Source organism: Myxine glutinosa, chromosome 11 (assembly GCF_964187855.1).
Source record: "Myxine glutinosa chromosome 11, kmMyxGlut1.1, whole genome shotgun sequence".
Classification (NCBI taxonomy): Eukaryota; Metazoa; Chordata; class Myxini; order Myxiniformes; family Myxinidae; genus Myxine; species Myxine glutinosa.
The window spans coordinates 33,966,061-33,984,025 of NC_136271.1; the positions used below are offsets into that span (position 1 = coordinate 33,966,061).

Genomic DNA, 17,965 nt, shown 5'->3' on the forward strand with positions numbered 1-17,965 from the left:
CTTGTCAGGAGGAAAGGACACAGAGTCCAGGAGCAGCTGGGTATGACTGGGTACGGTGGGTACAGAGAGGGATGGGTTTGGGACACAAGATTTAGAGGCAAACACAGAGTTGAGGCATTCAGCTTTTTCACGTGCGGAGTCAGCCGTGTGGCCGTTTGAGGTGAGGGAGGGGATGAAGGGGGAACAAACACCAGAAACAGATTTGACCAGACGCCACCAGGATTTGGAAGAGGGAGACAGATAAGAGAGTTCGGTCCTGAGAACGGAGGGATATTGTTTCCTGGCTCTCCTGAGGGTGGACACACACTTGTTTCGGGCTTTGTGAAAGGAAATGAGATTTCCTTCCGTTGGATTTGCTTTCCAGGAGACAAAAGCAAGTTGTTTCTGGGCAATAGCCTCACCACAAGATTCCGTGTACCATGGACGGGAGGAAGGGTATGACAACTGAAGATGAGATGGGATAAATCTGTGCATGAGAGAGAGCAATTTATTTGGAAGAATTCCCAGGATGAGTTGATGTCAGAGGCGGTAGAGATGGGAGACCAGTCCAGATGATTGATGCCTGCTTGAAGACCGTGCCAGTTGGCCTGAGTGAAATGCTAGACTTGTCGATGCTGAGGAGGCTCCCTGAGAATGGTCAGAGAGATGTCCACTTTAACAAGCACATGATCATATGAGCCGATTGGAGCAGAAGAAGAGCAGCAGACATTTTCAGGGAAGTTAGTCATAACCAAGTCCAGAAGAGAAGATGCTCCGTTGACTGAGATCCGGGTCGGGAAATTGACAGATTGTGTCAGTCCCAGTGTCACAGAAGTCCTTTGCTGAAGAGCCATGGCTGGTGAGAGAGGTGAAAGGAGATTGGGCTAAAAGCGATATATATATATATAACATGATATTTAAAAAAGTAATGGACGAGTTATGACTAAACTTGGTGAATTAGTTGATTAAGTGACAAGAACAAACCGATTAGATTTGGGTTCAGGTCTGAATCCAGATCCGGCCTATCATTGGGAAACAAAACAAACGGTTCAGCCTGGTGGAGGTATGCGCTCTACCGAGTGCCGTTCTAGTTTTGCACGTGATTCTTCAGCGATTTCACATATAGTAATCCAGCTATACCCCAAGTTGAAATTGGAGAAACAATCACTCATTCCAATGTGAAGTTCAATATCGTGGAATGTGGGTACCAATGAACCTCACCTCACGTTTGATCAAAAGGCAACTTGTGTGGCCATTGCAATAGAGCTGTAATGCTGGCAAAGGGTGAGAAAACGTTTCTTGAAAATTGATGTGAAGAGAACCCAGCATATCATTTCATGCCAGATTAAAGCCAAACCAGCATGGAGTGGAGACATCCTTGGTCTCCGCCACCAAACAAAAGAAGACGAATTTCAAGGTTTAATCATCAACTAAAAGGCATTGGCAGTGTTTTGAGACGAAGCTTAATTCATGTGGAACTTCTTCATTGAGGGACACAAGCAATCCACAGATAAAGGCCATGTATCCATTCTCAAGGTGCAACCTTCTTGCACATTAATGCTCAATCCACAGCAAATATTAACCATACATGGCACAATTAACCACTACTAGTGGAGATGGGTTGTTACGTTCAAAGTAATCACGCTCATACTGTGTAGATTTGTACCTTGTAATTCTCATCTTTTTGGACCATTGAAAGGACATCTGGGTGGAATTAAGTTTATGATTGACGAATTCAGAGCACTAGTTCTAAAGCAGCTGTGTATAAATTCCAAAGATTTATTATGCAGATAGTATCCAGATTGATGGGACACATTTAATATCAAGTGTTTTCAACCTCGTTCTATGTTTTACAGTACAGTCCAAATAAAGGTTTATGTCAGAAGAACGTGTTGCATGCTTGGAACAATGCCAATAGGGCAGGTCCTCTGCAAGACCTTACTATAATTCACGGGTGTGTGTGTGTGTGTGTGTGTGTGTGTGTGTGGCGAGCTACTCCTACAGTTCTGGGCCAATTACATCGAGGCTCGCATCAGCATGACCCAAATTAGTGTACCTGGGTGTTTTTAAAAAAAATCTTTGCAGGTGATCTTGGGATGGAGAGAGTGAGACAAAAATTTTATATGTAAATGTGAATCGTATAGCACCTATAGGTGGGAAAGGGTATTACAAGTCCACATCCTTTACAATACAGTATTGCTGTCCCCACGTTTTCCAGTGCAGTGAGGTGTTTTGAATTACGCAATGAGTGGCATTTTGGAGATGCATTTTGAATTACCCATTAGAAGGAGGATAATAACATAATCCCACTGGCTGTTCCCGACAGGAGCAGGTGCTTCTAGTTTATATAATTTACAACATCCTTTCAATGTTAATACAATATATTAGGAATAGTTATGATCGTGAGGAACAACCTTATAGTTAAACTAGAGGTTCCAGGGAACCTGAACTCAACTGGTCTATATCAATATGGTTAGAATATGCATAATAGAACCACAAATTATATAGTTTATATGTGCTAAAAATATATGACAAAAATTGATTTTTCAATATGGCCACCCTGCCACGCCCATTTTTGGGCATGCAACGCCCAAATGCAATCCCAAACTAGTTTATGTCTTAAAGATGGTGCAAAAAAACAAGTTTCATCAAATTTTATCAATATTTGTAACTTTTAGAGCGTAGACATCGAATTGTTTACAGACGATAGACAGACGACAGATGGACGACGGACGACGGACACTGGGTGTCGACAAAAACTCAGCTGGACATAGTCCAGTTGAGTTAAAAAACAAAATTATGCGTCTTATACGGTATATCGTCCATACCTTTTAAATTCAATACTGCAAAATGTTAAAACGAAAACGAACTGCACGTAAAAAAATTTATTGTTCTTTTAAATAAAACAAACCATGATGTTCATGTGTGCCATGTTCATTGAGGTTCTTAACAAAAATGTTTTAATCTCTTGCCTGTGTGCCGGTGTGTGGGAAAGGCAGGGAATCATTTTGCAGGTGCACGGAGGCCGGTGTTTGACCGTGAGCACGTGCCAGATGTGTACGCAGTGTTCTTGCATCCAGATGCGAGTGGTCACACATTGGGCATATGTATGGGCGTTCACCAGTATGCATACGCACATGGCGTTTGAGAGAGCGTGAGTCTGCCCATGTAAGCCCACAAGTGATGCACGAGAATGGCTTCATTCCTGTGTGCACAAATATGAACAAGAAAAATAAAACAAAGGAGATCATATCTTGTAGCAAGTGCACCTATAATTAGCTAAAACTGATCTACTTCATGGTTAATTTCCCTTTAGTAGAGGTAAAGGCCTGTAGGGTAGCCAAGCAGTGATTATTACCTCTGCCACCAAAGGTGGGCATAGGTTATGTATTCACCTCTGTTTATTTGTCTGTCTGTCAGCAGGACATCTCAAACAGTTATGGATGCGTTATGACAAAACAAGGTGAATGAGCTAGGCAGGTGACAAGAACAAGCTGATTAGATTTTGGTTAAGGTCCAAATACAGATCCGGCCTATCAGTCGGATACAAAACGTAAACTTTTCAGCCTGGCGGAGGTTTGCGCTCTACCGAGTACCGTTCTAGTTGTAATTTGTTTTCCTCTTCATTTTATATCATTCAGCAAGTTAATGTAATTTAAGAGTGGAAGAAACAATCAACGTGGGTTTGCTTATGGGTTCTCCGAATAAAACAAGTGAGGGTGTAGTACGGTTTTAAAGAATCCACTGAGGTTCATCAATTGGGAAACCAATCACTCAAAAGTAATGGCTACAATCGAAAACAGTCAGAAAGAACAGTTGGGGCGAAACGTGCAGATAAACTCAAGAAACATATCAAGAAAATGACAATGCATTTAGAGTTATTGGCAAGGTCCAAAAATAATTGCTCATTTGGTAAGTACAGTATTTTAAAAAGACTATTTGATGAAGTACACAATAAGAGGAGTCGACAGAAAGACCACAAAAGCTACAGTCAGGACGTCACAAAGATTTTGACTGGAGTAAAACCTGTGTGGTTGTTGAAGTGCCGGGTGAACTCGCGAACGTAAGAGAAACTTTTCTGGCAGATGTCGCAGTACAAGGTCCGTGGGTTTGGTGGTCTGCCACGCTTTTTGTGTTTGGCATTCCGCAAATGGTGGTGAAACAGTGCCTTTTGAAAGAACTCGTGGCCACATTCAAGACACCTGTAGGTGAAAGCACACCTTGGGCATTTGAATCACAAAAAATAAATAAATCACAATTCTCTATAATTCTTTCATTGTTTTTTCTTCATCTTGTCATAACCTTTAAACGTGCACGCGCAAACACACACACACACACACACACACACACACACACACACACACACACACACACACACACACACACACACACACACACACACACACACACACACACACACACACACACACACACCTTTTTCATGATATGACCTCTACCTTCACCTGTTTCGTTCATGAACATCTACTTTTTCTGTCAGACGAACATTGCCTTCAATACCTCCAACTCCAAGAATATTGTTCCTTTCTCACAGCAGAAAAAAAAATCCATTACCATTACCGATGGCGGTGGAATCTCCATTACCGATGGCGGTGGAATCTCCATTTCTGATGGTGGTGGAATCTCCATTACCAATGGCGGTGGAATCTCCATTTCCGATGGTGGTGGAATCTCCATTAACGATGGCGGTGGAATCTCCATTACCGATGGCGGTGGAATCTCCATTAACGATGGTGGTGGAATCTCCATTACCGATGGCGGTAGAATCTCCATTACCGATGGCGGTAGAATCTCCATTTCCGATGGTGGTGGAATCTCCATTTCCGATGGTGGTGGAATCTCCATTTCCGGTGGCGGTGGAATCTCCATTTCCGATGGTGGTGGAATCTCCATTTCCGATGGTGGTGGAATCTCCATTTCCGATGGTGGTGGAATCTCCATTTCCGATGGTGGTGGAATCTCCATTTCCGGTGGCGGTGGAATCTCTATTCCCATTTCATGAAACTCAAACCAAAAGTTTTTTTAATTTTAATAACGATTTAACCTCATTACTTAAGCTTATACTACTTACTACTTGTATTCAATACTACACTGTGCACCATAAAAAAGCCAAACACATGATTTTTGTTGATATGATTTATTTATGTGAAATCAAGGGACACAGATGAGGTGCAAACATCTGACAGAGGAGATATGTGCTGAATAATTACATATCCATTTCATTGTGATCTCATCACGTAATGCTGCGTTGTGGCGAAGGTTTTCACATCGAGATCCAATGTGGAAATAATCACAACACCGGTTATGTCCACCTGCGGCAGCAATCACTGCAATGCACCATGGTCGCATTGACCATATGAGCACTCAAACCCGAGCCTGGGCAATGGCATTCAATGCCCGAACCTGCCCCTGTTTCAGCGCATCGCAGGTCTATACGGTTGCAGAGGTTCAAAGCCGTCTTGGCAAGGTTGAAACACGATGAGCAATTATATCCAGAGATGTTCAATTGGACTTAAATCTGGTGAGATGGCAGGTTAGTGTCATGACATGAACGTTGGCATTGACAAGAATGTTCATTGTTCGAATGGCCAGGTGAGCAGGAGCATTATCGTGCATAAGGATGATTCCTGGATCATGTTGATAAAGGGTAAGCAACACACGTTGCTGCACAATCTCATTAATGTATTGATCTGCCGTCAGATTGCCATGAATAGGGATCAAGTTAGTGGAAAACGTTTCACCAATACCACCTCACGGCACGACCACGTCCAAAACTTGCAGTTTCCTGGACACAGACTGGGGCATATTCCTCATTTAGTCTTCTGTTGACCTATGCACGGCCATTATACATGCCTCTCAAGAACAAAACTGGATTGGTCACTGAACAAACATAACACTTGCCCATTAGACATGCCCATTTGACCACTGCAAGCGTGCATGTATGTGTCATGATGCAAGTCTTAGACGCTGAACAGAACACGCATTGATCCCTGCAACACGGAGACGCCTCAATACAGTGTTGACATATCCTGCGAGGTCCATGGAGTGTGTTTGCAGTACTGTACTCTGGGAAGTTTGAAACAGATTTCATAGATGGGTCATGTTAATGTATCATTCCTGAGTGGGACTCATCATCTTGGGATGAACAATTCTTGGCATATCTCGTGTTGATCGGTGGCTTGGAAACGTCTTCCTAGGTCATAAACCACTTCTCTCCTCATATTAAAGAACCTGACAACATGGCTAATGATAGACCCTGCTTGAAGGTGTCCAATGATTTCATTCCTCTCATTTTCTGACAGACATGGTATTGTAGTTGTTAAAAATTGTTAAAGAATGCAATTGGTGTGTTTTTTGGATGACCACACACCATCGTCTCGGAACGACCGTTTTGAATTTGCTCCGTATGCCTCACGTCACCTCTAGAAAACCTAAGGGTGCATGCGTTGCACATGCTGAACGATTATTGCATGGGTCAACCTTGCAATCAAGTATTCTGCACATCACTCATGCCAAAAAGGCATTTGGAATAAACGCTGGAACAATTCTTCAGCAATTACATCATCAATTCTACATATTCATTATTTTGTGGTGGCGAGTGTATATAGATAGCTGCTTCAATGCAGGAAGTCCTGTACAGTGACTATGCCACGTGGAGGAGAAATGGTGAGTGAACAAAATTCTTAGAATGTAATGAGCTTTTTTTCTGTTTAAATTCATTAACTTGCTCATTGAATGGAATATTCAACCTTCTATTTTAGTGATTAATAAATTAATTATGCTAATGATATGCAATATCTGAAGAATGCATTGATCTTCAATGGCCCCTTTTTCCCTCTCTTGGGTTGCTTATTATTTAAAGATGAAACTGCACAATGAAGATTATTAAAGTAAGGCTAACATATGTTAAGTTATCCATAAACGATTGGTAATGCCGATTATACGTAACTTACCATACTAAATTCCTTGTATTATCACTGATTGTACCTATCCTATCTTCGCCATTACAATGCATATTTCCTTGCCCTCCTGTCCTCCACCTGTAAATGAAGCAATGGGCCATTTTACATCAACTTCATACGAATAAACTTTCACCTTTCTGATGAGGAAATAAAGTCTGAAAGAAGCAGTTCGTGGCTCAAGGTACTTTAGAGATGCCTTCGTTTAAACAATTGTGACTCATCCTTGACTGTTGGGTTGTTGAGTCTAAAGTACTCTCTAATATTTATGATAATCTCTAAAGATACAACAGGCATCGTTTGTCTCTTCTTTTGTATGGAGCACATGGCTGCAAGTTTGCCTCAATTTTTTTGCTAAGGTGTGGCAGGATGGCAATTTATAGCTAGGCTGAGATTTAAACCCAGGCTAGACAGCTCAGAGGGGAGTACGATTGCCTCCAAGCCATCCGACCAGTCATGCTCATCTCAAGAGTGATAGATTACTGACTCCGTATTACAAACTGTATAATCCTTACAAAACGCACAAATAAGAATCATCAATCATTGGATCAGTCACCTTCATCCTTTCATTCCTCTTTTCTCCCACCTCTGGAACAAACACCCACAGTCTCTTCAATCCCACTCCTCCCTCCAGGTCTTTAAAACAGCTGTTCACCACCATCTCATATCTTCCCCCATCCAAAACCTTGATCTTTTCTACCCCTGTTAATCCACCCCAAACCCACCTCCTTCAGATAGATTCCCTGTTTTCTTTCCTGAAAGTCCTCGTAGTGTCCATCTTGCTTATCCCGTGTACCTCGCCCCCAGCCCCCTCTCTTCCACATATCTCCAGATATCCCTATTCTCTACTGTTGTTGTACTTTCCTCTCTCACTCCCTCTTGTCTCCTGATCCCTTTGTTATATGTTCTGCGTGTTAGCTCTTTACAAAAAAAACAAAAACAAAAACAGGAGAGATTGAAAAATATGAAAAATGCACACCTGAAGGGCTGTGTGTTGGAGTGGGATGCCATATGTGCATACAAATCCTTTTTCCAGCTGTAGCCTTTGCCACAGACCTTGCAAACAAAAGGTTTTGCTCCACCAGGATTCTGCATTTGACACCTTTGATCAGCCATTGAATCAATGACAGCATCACGTCTGCAAGATTGGCATTAAGTAAATCAAGGTTGACAATAACTCAAAGTTGACTTCAAAGCAAACAAGATTTGATAAAGTACCATATCCACTTATTGTTAATTGGCCTAAAAGCCAGTGTATCGCTCTACAAGGATACAAAAAGGCAACGTAAAAGCTGGAAGATTTCAATTAAACAAATGAATGAACGATGAAACTAGATGGTATTCATAGAATACTTACCCTGAGCAGTCAACTTAATGCGACCCAACTCTTCTGTTTTTGAACATTTTTTTTATTTGATCTAATATGGCTGCCAGTCCACGTGAGCTATGACATCATAAATGTAGATTGTCTAATATAATTGTTGCATAGATCATGCTCAATACATTTCAAACTGATCAGACTAAGGGTTGCCCCTGTCAAATTATGACATCATAATTATGGCACCAATGACATCATCATTAACAACACCTATTCCCCATATGGAGTTCTTTACAAAGAGCCATGTGTCAATTTTTTCCATGCAGCGGTTTTGGAGATAGAGGTGCAACATTTTTCGGTTTTTCCAAGATGGCACCTGTACCACATGACCTATGACGTCAAGATTATCATTAAAATATTCTAAAGGAGGAGAGGCTCCTACGGTGAAAATTTCATGTCCATCAGACCAAAAGTTGCTGAATTTTTTTTAAATAATGATCAGATGGATAAGTGTTGTATTTGTCGAATTATGATGTCATAACGAAGGCATCATCATTAACATATCTTATTATCTTATCTTATTATCTTATTCCGGCTGTGGCTCCATCGGCAATGCCCCGAACTGGCTTCCAGTGAGTTTCGTTGTGGGGGAGGGGGGGGGGGGGGGGGGGGAATTTAATTAGTGTGTGTGCTAATGGGGATGGATTCCTAACTCGTGTCTAATACCCTAATCTAGTTAACAAGCCCCGCCCCCTTGCGACGGGGACGAATATACACTTAATCCGAACAAACCGCCTAAACATACTTATTACATGCGGGGTTCCCTATCACGACAACCGGAGCATGATACCTACACAGATCTACATATCACTACCCCAAAATTCATAACAATATATATTACTAGCAGAAGTACCTGGCATTGCCGGGCGGGGGAGGGAAGGGAAGGGGGAAGGGAACAGGGGGGAGGGGAGGAGAGGGGGGGGAGGGGAGAGGCAGGGGGAGGGGCAGGGGAGGAGGAGGGGAAGGGGAGGGGAGGGGAGGGGGAGGGGGAGGGGAGGGGAGGGGGGAGGGGAGGGGAAGGGGGAGGGGGAGGAGAGGGGGGAGGGGGAGGGATGGGAGGGGGAGAGGAGTGGGAGGGTGGGGGGAGGGAGGAGTGGGAGGGTGGGGGGAGCGAGGAGTGGGAGGATGGGGGGAGCGAGGAGTGGGAGGGTGGGGGGAGGGGGAGGTGGAGGGGGAGGGCAAGGGGGGTGGGGGAGGTGGAGGGGGTGGGGGAGGTGGAGGGGGAGGTGGAGGGTGAGGGGCGGGGGAGGGGGAGGGGGAGGGGGGAGGGGGAGAGGAGTGGGGAAGGGGCAGGACAGAAAGGAAGGGGTAGGGGGGGAAAGGGAGGAGCATGAGGGAAAGGGAGGGGGATGGGGAAGGGGTAGGGCAGAAAGGAAGGGGTAAGGGGGGAAAGGGAGGGGCATGGGGGAAAGGGAGGGGGAGGGGAGGGGAAAGGGGAGGGGGGAAGGGGTGAGGGGAGGGTGGAGGGGTAGGGGGGAAAGGAAGGGGTAGGGGGGAAAGGGAGGGGAGGGGGAGGGGGGAGGGGGATGGGGAAGGGGTAGGGCAGAAAGGAAGGGGTAGGGGGGAAAGGGAGGGGCATGGGGGAAAGGGAGGGGGAGGGGAGGGGAAAGGGGAGGGGGGAAGGGGTGAGGGGAGGGTGGAGGGGGAGGGGGGAAAGGGAGGGGGAGGAGGGAAGGGGAGGGGAGGGATATAGATGGTTACTGGCAATTGATCACATCCAGAAATGATGTAATCCACACAATTTATGTACTTTACATAACGTTAATAGGAATACATGGCCGTGTAGATGGAAAATAGTTTGTTTGAAATAAATCACAAATATCAGATGAAAGTGAAAAAAAACCTATGTGGTGTGAATGGCAATGTTCCTCGCTGAAATGTGAAAAAACTGAATTACGTGCGAACGCATAACTGTGAGATAATGGCGGCAAAGTTGGAACATCACGTGATCCTAGCAGAAGTACCCGGCATTGCCGGGTGGGGGAGGGGAGACCCGTACATTCCCAACCCGTACATTCGCCCTCTCGACTCAAGCTCGTATTCGATTCGTATTCGAAATCGAAAGGGGAAAGGGGAAATCCTTCGTATTCGAATTCGTAAACACGAAATATGAATTAAAATTTAATTCATATCGCACAAAATCGACACAAAACACGGTCGCATAAAGGTGAAAAACGCAATGGCTTTTCGCCCTGAATCACGTGCAAACGTGTGACGTGTGACGGGATGGAACATCATGTGATCGCTCTGAGCGAATCAGCGAGCTGCTCACACTGGCTGAGATTAGCGGGTACTTCGCTGAAATGCGCTGAGATAAATATGAATAAAAAATATGGATCTCGTCAAATATGGTCTCAGCCATGTTCGTCCCAGGCTCAATGGCCATGTCTATGCCAAATATCAAGCACGTGAGCCTCTCCATTTCGGAGTCTATCGGTAACATCACACACACACACACACACACACACACACACACACACACACACACACACACACACACACACACACACACACACACACACACACACACACACACACACACACACACACACACAAACTGCGTTATATATATATATATATATAATATATATATATATGCGGGGCTTGAGACCCCTGCCCCCCTTGTGTCCTTATATTGTTTGACCAATTACCAAATATAAACCAACCATGTTTGCTTTGCTTAAAAATATCATATCCTTTAGATCCTTTGAAACCCTGCTTTTCCCTTTAAAAGACTTACTTTGCCTGTCATATATCTCAAGGATGATATACTTTGTGTGACTTTTTATAGCATGTCTCTTACTGTCGAAATATCCTTATGGAACTTACTATATCCTTATAAAGAATTATATGTCTTGTAAAAGCCAGGCCCTGATGGTATTATCCTTCACTCTGTGAAGACCAAACCGTATCTTCCCAGTCCCCCTTAACTGTGCTAGATCACTTTTCATGTTTGACATTTTAACGACTTGCTGAACTTTCCCTCAATTAACTGGTTTCTAGAGAATCGTCAACATGGTTGACCCATGAGTGACACCGAAGACCACTCCGTCCTTCTCTTTGTCTTGAGCTAAAAACCACACCCCAATATTCCCTTTATAAAGTGAAACTCGACCGAATTATTTCAGAGCATCATGTTGGAATCCTGGTCCTTGTGGGCCTCAGTTTAAGCATTTTGCTTTCCACAAGCTTGTGTGTTTGATGAATCAAATAAATATCTCAGTTGTTCCTTCTCTCAATCATGAGTCTTGAGTCCTAAGTCACAGATCCATCAAATGGCGAGCCAGGCAGGAGATCAGCTCCGGCAGTCTCGAGACGCGGCTCCAGGCGCGAGTGAGTGGGAAAAAACACCAGCTGGTTTGATCGGTCTGGGTGAGGTGAGCCTTGGGTTTATTTTGTTATAGACTGGGATGTTAGGCTAAATTGGAACTCACTCTGTCGCTCGGTGTCGTTTGCCTGTTTCCTGCTTCGAGCCTGATCCTCGAACAAAATTTAAGAACGAGCCGTTTTTGGGCTCCAGAACAACTGAGCTGTTTATAGGATTCGTCAGGGTAACGTTACGGGACGGGAGAGTAAGGTGCCCCAAGAGGGCGCCGAGGATAAGGAATAGATTGGTTTCGTAAAGTAAGGTTAGAAGCGTCATAAGGACGCCGGCAAAAGTAAGGTACAGTTAGCATATATGCGGGAGAGATCTCTGATTAGGCGGCTATATGTAGGAGAGATCTCTCGGGAATAAGGAGTAAGGTTGCCTGATTACCTGGCGGTTAGCTGGACAGGTAAGATACGGTTAGCACACAGAAAGTTGAGATGAGGTGGTCGAACCTCTTCAGGAGTTATGTTAGAGAGCTGAGATGAGGTGGGCGAACCTCTAGGAGTTACACTAGAAAGCTAGGAGTTAGGGTAGAAAGTTGTGGGGTGGGCGAGCCTCTAGGAGTTAGGGTAGACAGCTGTGCAGGCGGATGAGCCTCTCGGAAAGTGCAGGCGGTCGAGCCTCTCGATGGCCTGAGGAAGCAGGCAAACTAATTGCATGTGCAGGATGAGGCAATTAAGGAAATAAGATAGGTAAGCGAGCCAGGGAGCGACCAATGTCGCTCGTTGAAGATCAAGACCCGTGGAGGGGTTAGGTAGATCAAACCCCTACCCCCCAAGCCCTAAGCTCTGTCCCGGGGCTTCAGGCAACACCCCCTGCGCAGCGAGTCCCCCCTGCCCCCCTTCCCCTGCTTCACCCTTCTCACCCCTTTCCTCCCATTGTCCCAAAAATCCCCTTTTCCTCTGAATGAAATGAGACATATACGAATGAATGGGAATTGCTGCACAAGATGCTCTGAGATTGATGGGTGTGCATGAATCCACGTGTGCTGTAATGTACGCGGTTAGTGTCAAGTTGGTGGGATAGAAGGAAACGCATGAAATGCGAGCCGGTTTGACAGTCACGTGGTATGAGGAACATGAACGAATGTGGATTTTGATGACCACTTGATGTGCAACACCACTGTGTGGGCTTCGAATCATTGTGATTGGCCGCTTGCGGTGCGGGAATCCAGACCTGGATTGCCGATTCTGGCATCCATCCGAGGGTCCTGGTGATGTTCGGTAATTGGTCAAACAATATAAGGACACAAGGGGGGCAGGGGTCTCAAGCCCCGCATATATATATGTAATAACTGTATATATTACATACACAACTCACAATACGTTAGGGATATTGTGGGGGTGAGTTTTTGTTTTTTTATAGGGGTTAGGGTTACGGTATTGAAATCAAGAATGCTGTCTTTTTTCACACTCTTTAATAACCATAGAATTAGGACCAACAACTTTTTTCAACATAATTAATACACAAAATCAACCACACCGAAGAACCTGCCAATATCCCTAACTTATTGTGAGTAGTGTATCAAGGAAATTGATTCTTGTACATCCACAATGAGTATGCTAATGATTATGACCAGCTTACTGCAGGCATGCTTGTGGAACAGTGGTGGCCTGATGGTGACTCAGTTTGTGCTTGCTCAGACTCGATGAACAGTAGAACAGATGGCCGCATTCAGAGCATAAGAACCTTGACTTGTCTGTTCAGAATGAAACACACACACACTCCAAAATTCCATTTTGGTTCATTTATCCTTAATTTATTTTTCAGTTTAGGGTTTACTAAGCATTTCTGAGGTGGCCTGGACAAGCACACACTTAAAGTTGTTCCTTGAGATCATCAACATAATCTTCAGCATCAACATAATAAGTTAATCTCCACCTTGCATTTGTAGAGAACCAGGGTGTCTTTTAGAGGAGAATTGTTTTAGGAATGACAGTGTGGTGCCTCTGGCATTGCTTTAAGGTGAAGATGAAGGGAAAAAGCCAGAAGTCAAAGGCTGCATGAGCCAAGTTTGGCACTTCTGTAGACAAGGCAGGATTGCACGCTTGAAAACAATGTCTGGAGAATAGGACATGGTCAATAACCTTGTGGGTCATCCCATCAATCATTGCTGTACCAGGTGTACTGATGGATGAGCTTCCTCGGGATCTAGGAGCTTCCAATTCGGTCATGAAGTGCACATACAGAGGAGACGAGTGGAGTTAAAATTTGCTGAACCGGAAACGGCGGCTGTAACCCGTCTTGTCCTCATGTTTTCATAACGATGACCGACATTCATTGACCCAGAGCATTGTGGGCAGTTTAGATGGGAGGGCGCCAACACTCGTACATGAGATCATGCAATTACATGTGTGCATCATGCACAAGATTTTCACATGCAATTTCTGCACTCATGGAGATTGGAGAGTTTAACCCAATAAAGGTGTATCCCTAGGTATACCCATCCATACAGAATGGGTACCCCCAGTGGTACATCTATCTCGGGTTAAATAGTAGGACGTGCTATATTCACCATGCAAATCAAATGGAAGACATTTGATGCAGCAGAGGAGCAGATGTGACCAAATGTTTGAAAGATGTGCGAATAGTGAATGAAACTATAAATGCATGCACACAATGCTGTTTTATTGCAGACACTTCCCACATTTAGAGTCGTCCAGAATAACCAATACATTTAATTTCGAAATTGGTTGCTAAACCTGTGTGGAGGTTCAGCTGAAGCTATGAGATCATAGTAGTTTTGTGTCATCATCTATGTGGAAGAACCGTTATACCTGTATGTATGAAGTTGCATGATGAAAGGCTGCTATAGGATGCGAGCTCCTTCTTGGAAACGGGACACGAATATCTGTGGCTTTGTTGGTGTCGCATCAAATGCAACCGCAACTTGGCAGCTGTTGGAAAAGGTTTTCTACACTCCTGCAGGTAGAGAACACTCTTACACAAAGAAAAACAAGAGGGAGCATTCCTCTGCAATATATTTCCCTTACCGTTCCCAATATTTTGCATCATAAAGCCATGACAAATTAAAAAAATTGATGAAACCCCCTGAAACTCGAACTTGTTCAATAACTTATCATAGTAAAGCCATGCACCAAGTTTGAGTTCAATATGTTAAAGGGTAAGAGGAAAGGTCTGGAAAACTGACACTTGTGATATTTTCTAAGGCCAAAAAGGGAACAACTCCGTGGAAAATTTACGAAACGCCCTGACACTTAAACTTGTTCTGTAACTGATCACAATAAAGCTAAAGCCGTGTACAAAGTTTGAGTTCAATATGTTAAAGGGTAAGGGAAAAAAAAGTCTGGAAAACTGCCCCTTGTATAACATGTGATGTTTTCTAAGTCCAAAAAGAGAATAACTGTGGAAAATTAGTGAAACGCCACGACATTCAAACTTGTTCTGTCACCTGTCATAATATATATATATATATATATATATATATATATATATATATATATATATATATATATATATATATATAAACTACCAGTCAAAAGTTTTAGAACACCTCAATTTTCCCAGTTTTCATTGAAATTTAAGTGGTACAAAGGTATATATACCAAATATACCATTATAACCCTTAAAAGTGTAGGTCTTTCCTTCAGAGAAATTGCAAAGAAAACCAAGGTGTCAGTGAGTTCAGTTTCCTACACCATCGAAAGGCACTTGGAAAATGAAGGAAACTGACAGGAAGAGGTTTGGCAGACCCAAAGCCACAACAGAATCAGAAGACAAGTTTCTGAGAGTCAACAGCTTGCGTGATAGGCGGCTCACAGGACAACAGCTTCAAGCACAGCTTAACACTGATCGAAGTAAGTAAGTCTCAGTTTCAACTGTGAAGGGAAGACTTCGAGCTGCAGGTTTGACAGGTCGAGTGGCAGTAAGAAAGCCATTGCTAAGATGGCAAAATAAGAAAAAGAGGCTTGCCTGGGCCATGAAGCACCGCCAGTGGACTACTGAAGACTGGAAGAAGGTCTTATGGACCGATGAATCAAAATTTGAAATCTTTAGTTCATCACGCAGGGTTTTTGTACGTCGTCGAGTAGGTGAAAGGATGGTTCCTCAGTGTGTGACACCAACTGTCAAACATGGAGGAGGAAGCGTGATGGTCTGGGGCTCTTTTGCTGGATCCAGAGTCGGCGACTTGCACAGAGTGACAGGCACCTAGAACCAAAAGGGCTACCACAGCATTTTACAGCGCCATGCAATACCTTCTGGTATACGCCGAGTTGGTCAGGGGTACATCCTACAGCAAGATAATGACCCTAAACACACCTCCAGGCTATGTCAAAACTACCTTCGAGGAAAAGAACAAGACGGTAGGCTTCAAATCATGGAATGGCCAGCACAGTCTCCAGACTTAAACCCCATCGAGCTGGTTTGGGATGAACTGGACAGAAGGCTGAAAGCAAAGCAACCTACAAGTGCAACACATTTGTGGGAACTTCTGTTACAGTGTTGGGAAGAACTTCCCGAACAATATTTGATTTCCATTGTAGAAAGAATGCCACGACTGTGTTCGGTGGTTATATCTGCAAAAGGTGGCTATCTTGCTGGGTCAAAAATTAAAATTAAATTTTGTTAAACAAAATGATTCTATGATTTCTTTTTTTTATCTCCAATTGTTTTTTTGTTCTGTGCTTAATTTCAGAGTACATTGAGACATTAAACTGCGTACATTTCAATAAAAACTGGAAAAATTGAGGTGTTCTAAAACTTTTGACTGGTAGAGTATATATATTTTTTACAATCTATGTTAAATGTCTATGATATGCTCATGACCCCTTACCACATTTGGACTTCGACCAAAATGGTACCATATGTTGTTACATCACCACCACTTTCTTAAACTCGTGTCTGATTTCTACTGCACTCTTCACTGTCCACCTCACAAAATTCCACCTTAGCCTTTCCCTTTTCTCCTATAACCCCCCTCAACATTTTCTCGACATACACTCACTGGGCAATTGTATGGCAGCACGCCTGTGTGCTGGAGTAAATGTTTTCGCAAAAGGTATGCCTTTCTGAACTCTCGTCCACAAACTGTGCAGGGAAAGAGTGACGGCCTTGCAGGTTGGGTTTCGGTTGTGCTGTGCCGTGCTAAGTGTGCGTGTAATGAAACTGTGTAACGGAAAGACTTCTTGCACAGCTAAGGGAAGGAAGAATGGAGAAGCAAAAGGGTGTCAATTTGAAAACGATCATCATTCCAAAGTGAACAATAAAAAGTTAGATTCAAGTACAATTAACCTTCATACAAAAGAAGACAAAAAAAATTATTGACTACTCAAGCCTTTCTCCATTTAGGCCCAAGTTTCAAGGAGTAAAATGCCCCCCTACCCCTACCCCCCCCCCCCCCCCCAAAAGGTTTGAATGTAATGATTGCCTTGAAAATCAGTTCGATATTGAAAATAAATTGTTCAGGAAACAGGATAATGATAAATAAAGGGTTAAAAAAGATACTCACCGGACATAACAGATCACCAGGATGGTTTGGAGGACTTTTCACTGTGGCCAAATCAAAGGCGCCACCCGACTCTGCCATTCTGGCAGGGTTACATTCTCCTCTCCTCTTCCCACGCTCAACTAACCGACGTGCAGCCTGTTAACAGAGGATATTTGGAAGTAATTGACACAGCACAAATAAAAATAAAACATTATGAAATAGGTACAATATATGCTGATCTCAAGTGCTATTTTATCAGACTGCAACCAGACACAAAACTGAACACTTTTAACGTCCTTGGTCCTGACATTCAGTACCATGACACCCTGAGAGGTCTCAGCCCTGGCTGATGGCACAACGGACAACTTCAAATGCAAAATGCTTGTCATGGTGAACAAGAGGAGTGAGGTTATGACAAATGGGCAAATGAAATGCAATATAACCCAATCCTTTTGTTGAATGAAAAAGAATGACCACACTGTGGTCACAACCTGCGACACAAAATATATATTTTTCGCCTCCTCCGTCCACTTGTGGGTGGGGTCCGGCAGCTATCTGACCAATGGGTGCACATTTCAAAAATCGATCAACACCAACAACAACCACGTGGAGCTTTTGTAGACCTGTGACACGTCACAGCTGAAAATTCAAAAATGCAGAATTACTACATCTCATCATTTTTTTTGCCTCCCTCCTTTGTATCTTTGATGTATTACCTCCCCAGACCACAGTTACGGTGCACCTCGGAGTCTCGAGAGGGAATGCGGCAGAAAGATTTGTATTTTTGAGTATTCCAATAAACCATGGTAAAA

At 43.6% G+C, this 17,965-nt stretch overlaps 1 protein-coding gene across 2 annotated transcripts in view; it reads right to left on the bottom strand.

Annotated features, from left to right (window-relative positions):
• The window catches only part of ZBTB11 (zinc finger and BTB domain containing 11), an 84,133-nt gene that overhangs the window by 11,900 nt on the left and 54,268 nt on the right, over nt 1-17,965 (bottom strand). The window contains exons 8-14 of one of the 2 annotated variants that reach the window (XM_068130439.2): nt 17,175-17,309; nt 16,671-16,859; nt 14,482-14,626; nt 13,289-13,403; nt 7,936-8,094; nt 4,006-4,181; nt 2,952-3,184 (exon numbers count right to left, since the gene is read on the bottom strand). In XM_068130439.2, coding sequence (XP_067986540.2) covers nt 2,952-3,184; nt 4,006-4,181; nt 7,936-8,094; nt 13,289-13,403; nt 14,482-14,626; nt 16,671-16,859; nt 17,175-17,309 — 1,152 coding nt within the window. The remainder of the gene's footprint in view (nt 1-2,951; nt 3,185-4,005; nt 4,182-7,935; nt 8,095-13,288; nt 13,404-14,481; nt 14,627-16,670; nt 16,860-17,174; nt 17,310-17,965) is intronic. The other variant, XM_068130440.2, reaches the window with a different exon arrangement.